The sequence below is a fragment of the Lepisosteus platostomus genome, chromosome 18 (genome assembly GCF_059453375.1).
Source record: "Lepisosteus platostomus isolate fLepPlt1 chromosome 18, fLepPlt1.hap1, whole genome shotgun sequence".
In the NCBI taxonomy this organism is placed as follows: domain Eukaryota; kingdom Metazoa; phylum Chordata; class Actinopteri; order Semionotiformes; family Lepisosteidae; genus Lepisosteus; species Lepisosteus platostomus.
In genome coordinates this window covers 9,584,792-9,602,799 of record NC_142628.1, presented here as the reverse complement: position 1 = coordinate 9,602,799, position 18,008 = coordinate 9,584,792, and the positions used below count along the sequence as shown (strand labels likewise).

The 18,008-nt window shown below is 37.4% G+C and overlaps 2 protein-coding genes and 1 long non-coding RNA gene across 9 annotated transcripts in view; 2 read left to right on the top strand and 1 right to left on the bottom strand.

The window, feature by feature from the left end:
- kiaa1549la (KIAA1549-like a) overlaps positions 1-12,326 on the top strand; it is a 55,704-nt gene extending 43,378 nt beyond the window's left edge. For 2 of the 6 annotated variants that reach the window (XM_088611116.1, XM_088611110.1), the window contains 9 exons: positions 149-172; positions 997-1,181; positions 1,668-1,891; positions 3,189-3,321; positions 5,074-5,421; positions 5,529-5,626; positions 6,063-6,211; positions 6,583-6,731; positions 8,189-12,326. In XM_088611116.1, the coding sequence (XP_088467242.1) occupies positions 149-172; positions 997-1,181; positions 1,668-1,891; positions 3,189-3,321; positions 5,074-5,421; positions 5,529-5,626; positions 6,063-6,211; positions 6,583-6,731; positions 8,189-8,470 (1,592 nt within the window). In that variant the 3' untranslated portion in view covers positions 8,471-12,326. The other 4 variants (XM_088611113.1, XM_088611114.1, XM_088611112.1 and 1 more) reach the window with 4 other exon arrangements.
- A 373-nt stretch (positions 12,327-12,699) lies between these two features.
- Positions 12,700-13,539, bottom strand: LOC148645620 (uncharacterized). The gene is made up of 2 exons (XR_015928152.1): positions 13,413-13,539; positions 12,700-12,899 (listed from the first exon to the last, which is right to left on the bottom strand). It is a non-coding gene; the product is annotated as an uncharacterized LOC148645620 (long non-coding RNA).
- LOC148645618 (uncharacterized) overlaps positions 13,529-18,008 on the top strand; it is a 114,522-nt gene continuing 110,042 nt past the window's right edge. Inside the window, exons 1-6 of one of the 2 annotated variants that reach the window (XM_088611449.1) lie at positions 13,529-14,203; positions 14,642-14,800; positions 15,223-15,350; positions 16,402-16,495; positions 16,671-16,825; positions 17,352-17,421. In XM_088611449.1, coding sequence (XP_088467575.1) covers positions 14,737-14,800; positions 15,223-15,350; positions 16,402-16,495; positions 16,671-16,825; positions 17,352-17,421 — 511 coding nt within the window. In that variant the 5' untranslated portion in view covers positions 13,529-14,203; positions 14,642-14,736. Of the gene's footprint in view, positions 14,209-14,641; positions 14,801-15,222; positions 15,351-16,401; positions 16,496-16,670; positions 16,826-17,351; positions 17,422-18,008 lie in introns of both variants that reach the window. The other variant, XM_088611448.1, reaches the window with a different exon arrangement.

The following is an 18,008-nucleotide window of genomic DNA, read 5'->3' as shown; positions in this document are numbered from 1 at the left end:
ATATATTTTAAGCAAACAAATGCATAGAAATGAATTTGTGATTCAGTCAAATTTACAACTGAAGGTCTGTTTCCCGATTATGAACTCGATAAGCCATATCTGGTCAAATGCTCTATATTAGATAACTTGCTGAACTTTTGTTTTTCAGGTGTAAAATTTAAAAATAGAATCGGTAAGAGTTTTTAGCAAATACATTATTCCAAAACCTAATCAACAGCATATTGTACACAGCTCTCCTGACGGAGCCATTGTACATTGAAGTTTGTGTACAGATCCCTATTGGATCTTAATGTGAGCAAATGCATACAACGATCTCAATACAGAAAATAAATTAATGGATAATTAGGACCAGTAAATCTTGCAACAATTTTTCTTTGGTATGTGCTGATTAAAAGGAATGCCAAGGCTTGATTTTAGAAAACATCCACAGGGAAATTGTATTCACTTTTAGTTGACCATTGTTTTCTTCACATCAAGCCGTAGCTGAATAGCTATGCACAGCTGTATTTGCAAATTACTCTGGTGATGGCTTTGCTGCTATTGCTTTTTCTTTAACAAACTTAGATCAAAGTCTAATCCTTTTTAGTTTTATAATAACAGCTGTCATTCAATGGAGTATCTCTCTGAAATGTGGTTCCTATGTAAAAATATTATCTTTAGTTCCTTTAAGAATATATTATTTTATTGTTTATTATTGTTGATAATAGTTGATTATTTTTCACAATGCCTGCATTGACACATATTTCTGATCATTTGAATAACAAAGCAAATAACAATAACAGGACTGATATCTTTAGTAAGACCTGGAGATATTCCATGTTAAAAGTAATATTACAGGTCTTTCAAGAAAGGGGATGACAAAACTAAAAAGGATTAATTACTGTACCTTCTGAAGGTTGCTGTTCTTTTCTGTTCAGATACAAGTTGTAAGTGCTGCTGCATGATCGATCGTTTTGATTTGGGTGTCTTTGATTGAACAAAAGTAATACTCTTCAGCACCAATTAGTGATGAAGAGGAGGGTGGAGTTCTCTTTGACCGAGTGTCCAGGTCTTCGGCAGATCCCTTTGACACATCCTCTGGATCACTGCAGCTCATCTCCATCAAACCCTTGGCTGCACCTCCAAGCTACTCTCACCCTGCCTCTGATAGGAGCCAGGACTCCGCAGTGATCAATGGAGAGGTAAGCCAGCCCTCGCCTAAACTCTAGGAAAAACAGCGCCTAATGCTGAAAGCCATTTCATAACACTAGCAACTGAATTGATACTGTACTTACAGTACCTTTATCTAGTCTCTTTTTTTCTTATCGTTCTTAACTTGGGATGAAAGTATAATCAGATAAAGTGTTTTAAAAACGTGTATGAAATGTTATTATTATTTGAAATAATGCAACTTAATACAGTACAGTACGTCAGCTGTCTTATTGCAGTGTAGGTGTGGTTAAGTTAAAGTGTATACGTAATTTAAAGTAGAATTCTTACATTCTATAAAAAAACAACTTGTACTGAAAGCAAACATCTGTATGTGATTTGAAAAAGTATTTTTCAACCGTTCATTTACTGTATCTGCATTCCTTGTCTGAAGAAACCTGTGTCTGGTGTTTGGAAGACTTCACCCTTGATGGTTGCTGAATGGTAATGATGTTTAAAGAAATGTTTTCCCTGCACAGGTTAGCATGGCTTTAAAGCAGAAATCTGACATTGAGCACTACAGGAACAAATTGCGTCTCAAGGCTAAGCGGAAGGGATACTATGACTTCCCTGTAATAGAAGGCCACAGCAAGCCCCTTACTCACAGGCAGAAGCAGGAGTATGAAAAAGCACAAATAGAACTCAACAAAGTCTTAAACCCTGATGAAGAAATAGCCTCCACATACGTTAAACCAAGGAACAGGTAAGAAAGGGCAAATGATGGGACGAGTGTACATTGAGAAGAATGTTTTAAAGTCACTTGTGCCTTTTCAGCTTTCCGTTGAAGAAGCATTTCTTTGTAAATTTAAAAGAGTGAGCAAAGAATTTGATTAATTGGACTCAAATCTGGACTACAGAGCATTCTGGAGCATGTTGGAAGAGTTTTTCAGGTTGTAGTGTCCTAGTGTATAATCAATTGATTTTTCTGCCTAGGAATAAGGTTATGTTAGAACAGGGCCTCTGTGCCTGCAGGTTTTCATTCCGAACTCTCCATGTTGGGGAAAAATGTTTTGAAAATCATCATGATAGCAAATCTGACTGGCCTATGAACTAATCTTTCCTGCCAATATATCAGATCGTTTTCTGCTTTACAGTACTGTGGCCACACTTTGCTTCTCCCCATTACATTTCTTTGAATTTGTCTTTAAAGACATTGCATTGGAGAAAGGGGAGGTGTAATTTTGTAATCCGTTTCAAATTGTAGCAGCCTACACCATGATCTGTACTGCTTAGTGAGATTAATGGCCCGTGGCTCTCATATCTTAACCCGAATATTATGCTAATGTAGTTTAAGGTCACGGAAATGGTGTAACATTTTCGCTGGTGTTGTCATCTGTTTCTCCCGAGGAAGTGTTTTCAGACATTCTTTCCATTTATAAAAGAGTCAAACTGAAAAACCTGGGAGGGGAGTTGTAACATTTAAGAGATGGTTGTCAGGTTCTGGCCTGGGTGACACAAATACAGTGGAAATACAATTACAGTAAGGCATGTTACCTTGCTTTTCAGTGAAAAAGGCCTTCATTTAAACTCTAAAACATTTGTGGTACCTGTAGTTAACTAAGCCATTCACGTTTTACTGTTTCATCAACTCATCAGTTGTACATACAGAGTAACTCACATAAAAGTTACTTTTCACCATTTAAAGTGCAGGATTTAAGGTTTACGTCCGCTCAGGACTAAATGAGTATAACAGTACTTGTTTGAGGTCAATATTGTAGAAATTTAGCATTTCTGTGTGCAGTAGACACATATGGTAAAAGTGTTAATACATTTGGAATCTTAATTAATAATGAGGGATAATCATAGTTTTATATGTTAGGGATTTTCTATCCATTTAATTGAAACATCCTTACAGTCAACGTTAAAAAAAGAATGTACATTACTGTCATGTGCATAGGCTGTATTCACGGAATTTTAATATACACTCTATTCTCCCAGAAAAGAGTAATACTGGTTTTTATTGAGGTGTGATAGTTTTGTTCATTGTGACCTGGTTTCAGACAATCACAAATGAAGAACCCTGCATACAGGAGCAGGCAGTCGCTGAACAGCCCCAGTCCGGGAGGGACTGAGATGGACCTTCTCGTGACGAGAGAGAGGCCCAGAAGAGGGATTCGGAACAGCGGATATGACGTATGTACTGGGACTCTCACGCTCTCAATCCCAGTGTTATTAATATCGATAATTTAATTAACTTTTGTCTGCGGGTCCAATTTGAGAGGTTCCTTTGCCTTTGACCTCTCCTGTTGTTTTAGAGACTGAATGCTGAAAAGTTCTGTGCATTCCTATGTGCCAGACCATTTGTACTAGTGTTTGAGCTTGTAAACCGCAAAGTGTGACCTGTCACGTACCGGGCTTTTGAACCTAAATGGCCATAATGAGGACTTTCTACTGAAAGTTGTTTCAGTATGCCATCTGGAATTGGTAAAGTGAAAGATCCTTCTGCTATAGACTGACAGTAAAAATTGACTGCTTTGTTCTTTCAAGAAGCAGGTGGAGGGGATATTTAGATCAATTGGCTACTGAAGAGCTGGGTAGATTGACCAAATGACTGTTACGGTATATTTTTATCATTGAGTCCTTTTGGTTTTGTGTTTGCATTCAATAAACTGCATTTCATACAGTATTTTCCTGACATGTTGATAGTGTTACCAGTTGTCAGTGGGCAAGGAGTGAAAATGAAGTATACATTGCACATACAGTATATTTTAACTCACAAATACCATATTCCTTTGTCTCTCCATGTCACAGAATCTTATCGCTAGATTCTTGAGTGCCAGGACCTTTGCCCATTCTGCAGAGTCTTATCTGTAAAAACAGAATAACTTAGTTACACTCAAAACAATCATAGATACTAACAATAGGAGCTTCCTTTTTATAGATATGAAAAGCACAAACACTTCCTGTTTTATGACCATTTTAATACCCAAAGAATATTGCATAGAATTGGAAGACTGCAGATCTTCCATTCCTGGTGTCCATGTTATGCAGGAGAACTGATTTATGATGCCAGCTGTAATAGGTCTCCAGTGAGTCTCTTACTCTCCAGGCTAGCACAGACACTGGGAAGTAGGGCATGAATGGCTTCTGCCTATTTAGCTTTGAAAGAGAGGCACAAATCTCAATTAATATCTATAGCTTTTCATTATTTTTCTGCAATTGCTAGTGTTTTTGAAGGTTATTAATTCATTCCTTTTAAACATTCCGTTAGAATCACGCTTGATAAAGCAGAGCTTTTAAGGAGCTCAAAGAGCCTCAGAGCTCACTCGAAGGATTAATTGAGCTGGTTCCTATGCTGTAAAGGTTGCTTGGGTTTTCCAGGTTGGTGTTAGAGAAAACAATAGGGAATTATTGTAGGTCACTGGAAATTCTTCCACGTGTCACATCAGCTGCCTTTGGGCAGGCTATAAACACAATTCTTTAAAATGTCAGTCCTCCCTATTTTTCAGCTTTAGTAACTTTGCATTTTATTCAGTTCTGAAATGCATGAGGTACAGAATATTTCCAATGACATTTCCTCTCTATAAAACCATGAAAATCAGTTGCATTCAGTTGAATCACATTTCACATCACATCAGAGAAAATTGCTCTATAGCATCTTAACAAGAAGAGGTGAAGCAAGTAATGTCCTCATTTACCAATTTTATTCCCTTGAATATTAATGATGTGAGCATTATTACAGGTCTTTCATTCACTTATTATGATTGCACATGCATAAATAGTGCAGCTACCTTCCACAGCCTGCTGTGGGTTATAATCTTACTACAGAAAAGATTGTTTTCGTATTTTCGTATTTCGTATTCTTATCTTTCTTACCAGGGTTAAGCCCAATTCATGCATTTGACTGAATGTTTGCTAGTAAACCTCTTTTTGTCTGTCTGTTAGACCGAACCAGAGCTGATTGAAGAGACCAACGTGGACCGCATTGCCGGGCCCAGAAGCTACACACGAGGTCGACAGGTCAAAGGTCACTCAGAGACTTCCACCCTCAGTTCCCAGCCTTCCATTGACGAAGTGCGCCAGCAAATGCACTTGCTGCTAGAGGAGGCATTCAGCCTGGTCTCTGCTGGCCATGTGACGAACAGCCGGCACCAGGGACATTACAATCCCGGGCAGCAGATCCCGTACTCTGATGTGGTGACCAGCGCTCCTGGAACCATGAACAGGCCCAGTGGTGTCCAGTGGGTGCCTGCCTATGGCTCAGACATGTACCAGTACAGTCTGCCAAGACCTGTAAGTTCCTCACCCGCCCCCGTTTCTTTCACTCATGAAGAGCTGTATATTTAAGTTTAAACAAGACATACGAGGCATTTTGTGGTGTACTTATTCCCCTTGTGCAGGCCTTCAGGTTCACTCAGCTTCCTGACATGGCTGTGGGCTCCCCACCTCCTCCTGTGCCCCCCAGGACTGGGCCTACAGCTGTGACATCCCTGCGACGGTAGGAGGACTCTGTCAGTCCATTTCTAGACCATTCCAGCTGCAGCAACCTGCCTGCAGTTGTGGCAGAAATGTACGGTTTAGTCTTTTTCGTTTTGGTTGCACCCAGCTTGCAGTTTTGGCCAATGCCAGAGAGTGATTTAGATGGGCCTTGAAGATCATTTTGTGTGTACATCAATGGGTATTAAACTATTAACTCCTCACAGATAATCCAGATTCTTTCATTGTAGTCAAAGTAAACCTATTGTGTAAAAATAGTGAAAATACAGTATCTTGCAGAAAATACTTATACATTATTATTAAGATAATAATAGCACAAGGTTCTGCAATTAGAACGTGACTTCCACTCGAGTTTTTTCCATGAGGTACTTGCGCCCCCTTGTGGCCAATGCCACGAATAACAGAGACTGGAAAATTGAAGCTGCTTCTTATGTCAGATCTTCATCAGACATTGAATCAAAAACAAGAACTTCAGAATCGTCCATCCCTGAGCAGCAGAGTCAGCACGATACTGCCCCCTATGTGCCAATCACACGAGCACCGATCTCTTCAGCTTCTGTGGAGCAGCCCATCTCTAATTTCTCAGGTGAGTTCTCCTCAAATACACCTCAAACACACATGCTGCCTATCTGTTCTTTTCATAATGACAATTTTATTACTTTTCGTCTTTGTACAACATCATTGTAGAATAAGTTTGCACTTGGTTGCAGACATTGGTTGTACAATGGTTGGTGAAAATCAATAAAAAAAGAAAAACAAACAGAAGGAAATGAGAACAAAATGGGACAAGACTGGCGACAAATACCTTTCCTCCTCTCGATTGTCCAGTGACTTGACATGGTTGCATTGACCGTGTCGATTTACAGTTACCTTCAAGGAGGTGAGGCAGGCTGTTTATCCCTGTTTCTGTGTGGGCCAGGCGGTTACGCTCCGTTTCCCGGTTTCTGCTGTCCATAGGTAACCCAGCACCAGCAGTCTATGCCATACCAGCAAACAGGCCCGGATACACAGGCTACTTCATCCCTACCCCTTCCGCTCCGTACAGGACCCAAGCTTGGATGCCATACCCTTCTGAAGGAGACGTGCCAAATCAGTGGGCTGAATCTGTAAGGCACCACTCATTATTATTCATTTACATCTTAGCAGCTACTGTATATGTGGTTTAAAGTAGAAATGCTTCACCTCCTTCAAATTGGCCTACAATGCTCATTAATCTTAGTCTTCTTTTACAGGCTTCTTTATTTGTATGTGAATGTTTTCTGCTCGGATGGATTGGCACACTTACTTAATGCACGCCGTCTAATTCATGCTGTTTTGGGAAAGTAAATTGCAGTGCCCTACAAAAACTGATGGCTCATGATAAATATAGATTTAGTGTCTCACCCTGTTTGAAAAGCTTAGTGGGCGGATAAAATTGAAGTGCGGTTTATTAATCTTTGTAAAAGCAGACACACATATACTGTACAAATACATATCAGCTTATAAGTGAGCATTACCTTTTTTAAAACTCAGCCCTGGTATATCGTGGTGAGACACGATTAAAGTACAACAAAGTGACATGATGTTAAAGCACAGACAGGCGGACATGATGCATGACGGAAAAGCAAATTAAATGAATGCTTGGTTTCGTTTATTGTGGTAAAGCTCTCACAAGGCACCCAATCAGGCAGAAACCCATTAGTCTTTCATTTATAAAGCGTGCCTAGACTGTGATAAGCAGCTACAAACTAAGTTAAATGGCTAATTCCCTTAATTTAGGAACTTATTCTTTGAAATTGTTACTCGTGTCAGTGAAGCATTAATATTCTGTAACTTTCAATAATAATAATAATAATAATAATAATAATAATAATAATAATAATAATAATAGGAAGAGGAGAATTTCTCTTGGAAATTAAAAATCCCTGACAAAAGTCTTGAGAATGTTGCATGGCTGTGCAGTGCCAGATTGTCACTACAGATATCATATGCCTGAAGCTTAACCCACATGGCTGCCTGCCATTTGGGAGCTCAGCCAGGTCCCCTCATTGCCATGGCTTTGTAAAGCTTTGCCCAGCTCTCCCTCAGAAACGGAGGTGTTGCTGATGCATCCGTTTTGCACAGCTTGCTCGCCAAACAAGACATGGCAATCTGAAACCTAAGGACGGGTGGAAAACTGTGTTACACCACACTTAAATTGGGGCTGTTTGTCGCTGTTGGGCTAGGTATTAAATGAACAATTTATGGAAGTCTGTGAAATAGGCACAACCAGAGGAAAAGTACCCCTGATGTAATAAACCCAGAGTAACAGAATTGTAATGTAATTTAATGTTTATATAAAAAGCGATATCTCATTTGAGGTGTTTCTAGTATAATTGACTATTCGGGTAAAACATGTTAAAGTTAGCACATCAAAAATAGAAGATTTCATAATTTATCTATAGTGTGTAAGTATAATTAGTTTAGAAGAATTGTAGTGATTTTTTGGCCTTGAATATCTGTGTTTTTGCTCGTTGCCTGCTGTGTACGGTATGTGCTGGCTTCTGACCTGAGGGTATGACGTTTGGAATGCCCTCTTTTCTAGGTTCCCCTTCCAGGCTATGTGGAGGCCTATCCCCACTCCCGATACCACCAAAACAGTCCTCCGCGACACCCCCGGCACTACAGCCAGGCCTCCCCCGTGCATGCTTCCCTTGAGCAGCCCCCCACGCCGTCTACTGCTGCCTCCCAGCAGAGCCTGACGGAGAACGACACTTCGGACACCTCGCTCACCAACATCTCTACCGCCGCGCTGGTCAAGGCCATAAGAGAGGAGGTGGCCAAGCTGGCCAAGAAGCAGACGGATATGTTTGAGTTCCAGGTCTAGCGAGCCTCGGCGCCTGTAGCAGTAGTTCTTTTTTTTTTCCCCACTGCAGGGACGTGCAGGGAAGAAGTGGAGGCCATACCTTATTTCAGCGCTTTGCACTCATAGTTCCTTCCATCGACTTCCAAAAAGTCACTCGTTCAGCCATCCTGATTCGCTGACACCGATGACTGTAGTGAACGCTGATTACTTGTCTTTTATATGTGAGGGCTTGCCTTTTTTATCGATAAAATGTAAAAAGTCATTATCTTCTCAGTATTGGGGAATTCTGTTTTTGAGTTGTGGGTTTTCATTAAAAAATCAACCGAAAAGTCAAGACGCTAAATATGAGTAAAATGGTCTTCATCCACAAAACCATCCCTGTGAAACCAGAAGCAGTTTATAAATGCTGCACCTAATTAACTTAATCATTAGATTTGGGGCCACAGGATTATATTCTAACTATATTCTATCTGTGCTGTGGGGGATCCAGATGCACATTTTGGCAACATCCTACAATGTGAATTTTTTGAAGCATTTGTTTTTTTTTATAAAAAGGGAAGAAAAGTTGATGTTAGAAATAAATAGTGTTAAAATAAGTCCTGTACATTGTTTGTAAATTCAGAAGACCACATATTACAACAATATGTAATATGTCATATAAATACATATAAATAAAACATAGGTGTAATAAATTGATATGCAGCTATATGAGCGATGCAATGAATCCAGGACTTGCTGCACTTTAACAGTTCATGAATCAACAGTTAATTAAAATTCTTCACTGTGTCTTGCCATAGAACTCCATCAATAATAAATTATTTTCCAAGACCCTCAAAACAATAAACATTTGGAGGGATTTTGGTTGTTTACACACTGTTGGGGGAAGTACTCATAGTCAGAATTAATATTTATGGTGAAACTGATGGAAAAAACAAACCAGTCTCCTTGCATCAAGAGAATTCAAGGGCCTGAGAAGTCAGGTGATCTCGATCCCGGCGAACATGTCTAGGATGTTCTTGGAAGATGTGATGTGTCATTTCTGGGACAATTTCTCATCTAGTCGCTTACTCTGAGTGACGAACATTGCAGGAATCAGGAAACTAACTCCCTTATTGTGTGCATGCCTTGTTGTTGTGTGACTTGTATGCACCTACCAAATTCTTTACTGAGCAAAGTAAACGATCCTCTTCTGTCAAAACAGGGACAGTTTCACATTTTATGTTTTTTAGGTGTGCAGCTGTACAGATATGGCTATTCTCCTCAAGTGTTGATATCTGCTTTCCAGTTTTGTTCCCGTGTCAACATGTTACACACAGTTTTATTGGTTTTACTTAAATGTAGGAGGCTCTTTAATATTTTTGATATGTATGCTATAAAGAGCACTTGTAATTTTAACATTTTATACATGAGGAAACTCAAGACATAACATCTATTCCAAAATTCATGATACTTAGTTGTCAGTTTTGTGGATATTGAGTAATTTCTTATAAAATACATTTACTGTTGGTGCATCATTTTGTACATTAATTTTGAATTTTAAGGAATATTTGGCAAGCCTGAAGGGATAAAGAAAGGCCTTTTGAAATAACAATCTTTCCACAAATTAAAAACTGGAACATTTAAATACACTTGAAAATTCAAAAAATCTAATGTTTTAGTAGTGATGTCAGCTGTATTTTGGTCCAACATTAAACAAATATTTTGTATGTGTTTATTTTCTAGTTTTTAAAAGACAATGAAATATTTTCAGCTGTTTCACCCTTATTGTAGACAGCAATATCTTTTTTTTAAGTTTGAAAAGAAAGTAGAAAATATATATACAGTATACAAATATTTACTTTTTTGATAGTAGTTACCCTACCTGAGAGGAACGAGCAGTAAGTTCGGAATTCATTTGTGTGTGAAAAGATTTCCTTGGTAAACCAGCAACACCTTTATCACCATAACAGATTAAAAAACCCAGAATTAGTGCACAGTGTTGTAAATGCTGGTAAATGCTGCTGTTAAGGAGTTCTGATGTAATTTAAATGATACTGGATATTTTTGTAGACTTTCAGATTCCAGTTACAGTATTCATACCATATATGCATTACAATGTAAAACGGAAGAAAGCAGTCTCAAATTTATATGACATTCTTACCCAGGCCCCCTTAGTTTAAAAAACAGTGTTTATTTTGAAAATGTAGGGGACACTTCAGGACTAGGATATTATGTGGAAGGAATAAAATGGTTGTAAGAAGAAAAACACCATAACTACAAATGTTCCCATCGTGGATATAGGTCAGAAATTTAGTAGTCCATGAATTCTGTGATGGAGTATACTGAATGTTTAAAATATATATTTTAAATAGATTGGCATGTATTTTACAAACAAAATGGATGCTTTGATGCATGCAACCCCAGGATTTCCAAGACAAGGGCTTTTTTGTATGTACTGTATGTAGTTTAAACAGTCTAGGACTCTCCTTCTCCAAGAAGCTAGATCAGGTGTTAGATTTTACACTTTGATTCTGCTCCAAATTTTGAACTGCAGTTTGTGAATGTGAGAACTTTGATTTATTGTGAATGATTGTACTGTAGCTCATAAAAGGAAACAATTTAAAAAATGCACTTTAACTTTTAAACATTCATATTATTATTAAAATAAAATAAATGTATGTATTAGATTAGGCGGAGGGGGTTGGGAGCTGGGGGTTGGGACAGGTTATTTGTCATATTTATGTGGAATCTCATTGAAAAGGGCAAAAACACCGGGCCGGCAGTATCAATGCAATTATTGCATGTTGTCATACATTAATTTTGCTGTATGATAACAGATATTCAAGGGAGCTTCTAGTTTTTTTTACTATGATTAGTTCAGGACTGGGAGTTATCAATTTGTATCCCTGCGTACCTGTGCTATTGAACATATGCATACCTTTACTGTATGACTTTAAAAAAGCTTGGGTGCTTGTAATTGCTAAATAAATAGTTAATTTTGTTTGGAATGTCAAAGATCTATTCTTAGAATAATTTTAAGGCCAGTATCTGATATTTTAACAGCTAAATTTATAATAGCCCCAATATGAAGAACTTTTGCTTATACTGTAGGTAGAATCGTCAGCAGACATCAGAATAACTGCCTGGTGTTCCCATGATAGCAATTCTGTTCCTTTTACAGTTACATAGTTTACTGTACACTTGATTTTAATTTTTGATTTTGAAAATGAAATGCAGTTACTTGTGGCTTCTGCAGAATGTCTTTTTAAAAAGTAATTTTAGTTTAGGATATTTGATGACTAAGCATGGTTTCTTTTAAAATATGGCCTAAGACAGATTCAATGAAGAAAAACTGTATACAAATATAATTTGTGAGGGGAAACAAAAGATAATTAGACAAAGAAAACTCACCTCAGTTCAGTTAGTTCATCTATCATTCATATTTCATAAGTTCATCATTATTTATATATGAATATACTGTATGTATATATTTTTGGCCCATCTAAATGTATAGCGTTTCCCCCCCCACATTCCCTCTAGTAATAAAAAACGTGTATAGATATATGAAATATTTTATTTACTTGAAGTGTAGTGTATTTATATATAGTTTTGTGTGTACTGGTTTTAAGATCTTCTACTTTTTGAGACAAATCTGCAGAAATATCTATCAAAGACGTTTAAAAACTGATTTCTGCCAATATGTAACTGCTATCATGACCTGTGTCGTACAAATTGTAGCTTTTCTGTTCGTTTCTTTATACCCGTCGACCAGTTTCATTTGTATAAATTAACATCTTTGCATTATAGTGCTGCATTAAAAATTAAAAGAAAAACTAAATAAAAATATATTTTAACCAAATCACTTGAAACAAGCCCAATAAAAGTGTTGTTCAGGTAATGGATTGATGTACTGTTGTTATTAGATTTTTTTCAAGCATACGTTGTGGAATTTGCAATATTGTAGTATATCAGTACATAATATGTTATTAAATCTGCAATCAATGTACTGTACTGATCGTCTTCAGTAAGTACTGTAAATGCAAAGGTGCAGTACTATCTGCATTGAATCTGGAATAATACCTACCCCAACTAATATCAGAATCAACATGACTGTAAAGCACGTTTTCGGTGACGAGGTAAAAATCAGTAAAACACTGATGCTTGTCCACACAGAATCCACTTGTACTTCTTCATTAGGATAGAACGCGTGCAATCTTTTTTTGTTCATAATAACAGTTAAAGTGCAAAAAAAGGCAACAGGACATACAGTATCCATGCATCAGGAAATCGATATGAATTGTATTATCAAAATATTTTCTTTATCATCACTGGCACAAGACTTAACCTTTAAACTGACATTTACACGGACTATGGATGTTCGGGACGTTCACAGGTCACGTTAAGGTGTCGTCTGCTTTCCCCCCCAAAAGTTCTTCCGTCTTTTCGTCTTTTAAGGTCTTCAGGAAAAGATCTGTTGGAGAAAAAGCATCATGATGGAAAACGTTCATTCACAATGGTGAGTCCCTAACTCGTAGAAAGGTTAAAAAAAAAAGCATCACATCAGTATTCTGGATTGTTTTCTGAAGAACTGCCATTCACCAAAGTGTAAGTTTTATTACCATGACATACTTTTGTCATTCCTTTTTTTGGGCATTTGTATTTTAAAAATACAAAGTTGTGTGCTACAAATGGACCTTATTAATTGACTCCCGGGGGGTGGGGTAAAAACAATTCAGTCTCACGCAGCTGTACCTAATCACCATCATGACGAAACGATATTTGCTGAACTCAACCACCTCCCTTCACATTCGCCTCAAGCGTCCCTTCTCTGACCCATGTCCGCTTTGAAAGTTTCACTTGGTTCTGTGAATTGTCCTCCTCGTCCTATGGCCCGGAGTCTGTCCATTAACCTGGTAAGTTAAGCCTAACGTTTCTCACCAAGTGTTCAGAAAGCATTCAATCCAACAACAACAATGATAATTACATCTCCTGGAATCAAAGCCTGCTCCGACAAGGTTCAGCAACTCTATCTCCTTGAGTCTGATGGCCAGTTCGCAGACATCATCCACTTCGCTCCATGCGGTACTGGACCCCGCCGGTGGACAGTAGAAGTCTAGCGGCTGATACTTGATCACCGCCAAGCTGCTGGGCCACGGTTCCTGCTCAGAGGTTACGGGCCGCTCTTTATCATTTCGGTTTGAGAAGAGGTTAGTCCAGATATCTTCATTTCTGGTGGCGGTATCGTACAGAGATGGAAAATACGGAAACTTATTCGTGCTCATTTTTTTTATGCTTAAGACGTGACAAAAAAAATGAATGTTTAATTTTGAAAATAAAATGCGCTTGGAGACTTCAGAACGTCGAGGGGCTTGTTTTTTCTGAATTACATCATTCTTCATTGTACTGTAGCTCTCGGATCAATGATGTCTGTGTTGTAGTTTAAGAACACATCGCTACACTATACTGAAAGTATTTTTAAAACATAAAACAACAGTGCATAACAACATTGTGGAAAATAGTAAATGTATATAGCATAGTCTACAAATATTTTAACAGATGTTGCAGTCTTACTCCAAAGTGATTGCTGGTTAGATAATGCATGCTGTACAGTACGCAGCTTAATCTTAGCTCTGTAGGAAACCGATGATGCGCTTTGTGCCACTGAACTTCAGAAAGCTTTAAAGTCTCAGGAGACAACATTCTCCCAAATAACAAGGGACAGGCAGTTACCAAGGCACCAGGAACCCAAACTCTGACAGGCTAGCGGCGTACTTGGTAAGGTAAGATACGCTGTTGCATACTTCACAGAAATTGTTTTTTTTAAAGTGTCAAGACAATGCAGTTAGAATTGCCGCGCTAGTTTTTCCGGAATGCAACACCGTAGTGAGGTACTGTAGACGAATGTTACCACCTGATGAAAATTAATTTTATTTATAAGGTGTTTGCATCTTAACAGAAACTGGTGTAATGAAATAATTTTCTGACTTGCTCCAACAAGAGCCTAGTTTTCTGATTTCAGTTTTATTATTGTTTCCTTTTTTAAATAAAAATAAGCAATTCTGTTTACTATAATGATAAATAAACTGTTGGTTTAGCATATGGCTGGTCTAATTAGGCGAGACTGAATTGTCTAATATCAAGTGTGTTATTAGTATCGTCTTCTGTAACCTACTTGCCACAACTGGAAAACTAACGGTTCATTTTATTCTGCAGAGCATGAGTATCCACAGCGCTTAAGCTGCTAGTTACCCCCGGAGGTCTTTAAAAGGACGCTAGTTTGTCTCCATGGAAATGAAAAGGGAAAGAAAATGCTGAAGTTATTCTTATTTGGTTTTTGCCACTTGGTCTTCGCCATTACAGAAATTAAGCATGGTAAAACCTTGTTTTCTTTTTTTTTAAATATGTTGCGTTGTACAGCGACTGTCATTATTTCCCCGAGATCAGTTTATAAATGCAATAGCGGGGTTGCCTTTAAACCCTAATCCAAAGGATTGAGCCACCGTTAGTTATCGGCAACTTTTGTGCAGGGGCAGGAAGGCAATCACAATATTCAAGCTTTCATCATACAGAGAAATCTAACACGTGAAATGCGTAAGATACAAATTTTATAGACTTTCGGGACAATTTGAAATGCTACTGTATATCCCACCTTGTGCCCATTGCTTGCGGGGACAGGCTCCTGTTCCCCTGTGACCCTGTACTGGATAAAGCGGTTTAAAAAATGGATGGATGGATTGTGAAATGGGTGTTTTAGATGATTGTCAGCGCTGAATATTTGTTTGCTTCTGTTTTAGGACTGACGGTGTGCTCCTTGCTAAGACATGCTTTTGAGAGTATGAAGGAGGACATTAATGAGGGTGCAAGGATTCAGAAATCATTTTGCTTCTGTGTGGAGTGTGAATACTGCGAAACTGATTCACAGGTAGCTATTAAGTTGTGTAGATAAATTGTACTGACAGAACAAAGCTAGGCAGGCAATGTAAATTTGTAACTATGTAACTTCATGGTACTGTAGGTGAGTAAATTTATTCAGTTAGTAGTGCAGACAAAATAACATTTAGTGCTGTGCTCTAGGGAAACATATTTAACACCATATATATTAATTTCAGACCTTTGAACTATAGCATTTTCAAGAAATAACTTCTATTAATATCCAGTGCTGTGATATGGTGACCAGAACTGCTCTGCTATAGGAGTTGCTGCCCTTTGGGTAAGATGTTAAAGTGAGGTCTTGACTGTTTGGTTACTTAAAATCCATGGTACTGTTTATAAGAGTAAAAGAGTTAATCCTGGTAGTCCTGGCTAAATTCCACCCTTGTCTTGTACAGTCCAGCCTACCTCAATATTCCCCTTTAATTCAATTGGTGAATTTACTGTATTTCTGGCTTCTCCACCTGATCGACTGTGTAGTGGGGCTGATAGCGTATAATAGGTGCTGTACATCACTCGGTTGTGGGCAGCACTTCAGTGGTGTATGAAGTGAGTCTTCTCCTATAGTATGTGTAAAGCACTTTGTGAATCTTGGCCATGAAAAATACTATGCAATTGGAATAAATGGCAACAATCATATTGGAAACACTTTAGAATAATGACTGCAGATTCACATTAATTCTTACTAAAGATCCTATAAAAAAACACTTGAAAGTCTAAGAGGTATTGTTCATTCAATAAAATCATGATCACGTCATGACAATATCAGTCATCAGTAATACCCCCTAATCTGAAAAGTACACAAATTTAGAGTTTGACCACTGTATTTTCATCCTGTACAAATCTAAGAAAGAAAAAAACAAAACTCTTTATGTGAGCTGTACTGTAGAACAAATGACTAAACATCAAGCCAAGTAAGTAAACATATCTTTTATGTATAACTTTAATAGCTATTGTAGAGTCTAAGCCAAGTGGACAAACCCTAGTTTTGTAGGAGACCAGAATAAAACTTCAAAAACCTGCAGTAATACCATGTTTTTCAGCCCCTCCACTTTAGACCCCTGTGTCTCTGTCAGGAGTACCTCTACAACCATAGGAGACGTGGGAGATTTTTCCAAATTCAGGAGTCAAAGACAGGCAAGGCTTTACCAATATCTTGTTGTTATATTGGTCTAATGGCTAGACATTACTCTAGATGTATTTTTTTAGGAATACATTGGAATCATATAAAAACGCTTTTTGTGTGGTATGAATAATATTTTTAAAATAGAAATGATGCAAGATTAATGTTTTGAAATTTGTATTTTCAAAGGCAATGCTTCTAACAAGAAAAGGAATATTCACAAAGTGTACTTTGATCTCTGTAAGTGGGATACTGATGTATCAGATGATCTTAACTTCAGTGAGCTGAAGATTTTAGCTTGCTGTTCTGGGATAAACTACCATTCTCTACAGGAATACTCCCTGGTATGTATTTTTGTGTAATTAACTATGTTAAACAACCTCCTTCATTGCATAAATCAATTTTTTCTTGGATAAGTAAAATTACTTAGAATTGACTTTGAAGTCATGCAAATATTTCATGTTGCATTACAATATGATGCTAATGTGTGCAGTATTTCTGATGCCAGAGACTCTTTTTAAGTTGAAAATACTGTATAAAAATAAGATGCCTTTAGGTAAACAAAACTGTTGGTACATCACCAGGCTTCAGCCTGTTAATATTTAAATGTTATTTTATTCTTTAGAAGTGGGCTACAAAAATGCTTGTTTCATTGCAAGATTCCTAATGCACATCCCAGTAGAGTGCTGTGTCTCATCTTTGTAGTACTTTGAATATTATCAGCTAAGTGATGCTGCAGTCATATTTTTATTATTTCTCCTCAACATGTATAAACCACAATAAAGAAGTAAAAAGTATAACACTAGAAGTTAGCGTGTTAAAAAACCCTGAATGAAGTGTGGAATATTGGATTATCTTTTTCTTGGATAGAAAGTAAAACAACGGATCTGTGTATGGGCAATGAGGAGGCTGAGGTCCTGCCATCTGTTTTTAAAAAAAGGTAAAAAAAAGGTTAAATAACTTGTCAAAAACTGTCATGGCATCAATGCATTGAAACTGTACATACAGTAGCTCATAGAAAGGATGTATTTCAGTTTCAGGTGAGAAATACCAGAAGTACATCATTGTCTTGCATTCATAACAGATAATATAATTATGTTTGTTGTATCAAGTTATTTTTTGTATGGAACACCAGGACTCTGTGAGAGATCGTGTATTTGTTTACTAGATAAGCTGATTTTTTTTAGGAATTTAAAATAGTGTTGATATTTGTTTATGTGGAGGTTTATATATAAAGTGCTGGCCTGTTTCACAAGTTTGTGTGATAAATTAGACTAATTTTTACTGTACTTCATTTGAGCTTAATAAAACAGGATAACAATCGATGACAATTTGAAAATTATTGATATTGTAAGTATAAATAAAATTACCTTTTAGTGTTGTCTTTACTGCCATCTAGTGGAAAATAAAAATATTTTAGTAGTAGATAACATCTTTAAAATTCAAAATGCTGTTGTAATTATAAGGTAGTTTATACATGATTATGAGCCTAATTCCTATAATTTGTCAGATTCTTACCAAATATAA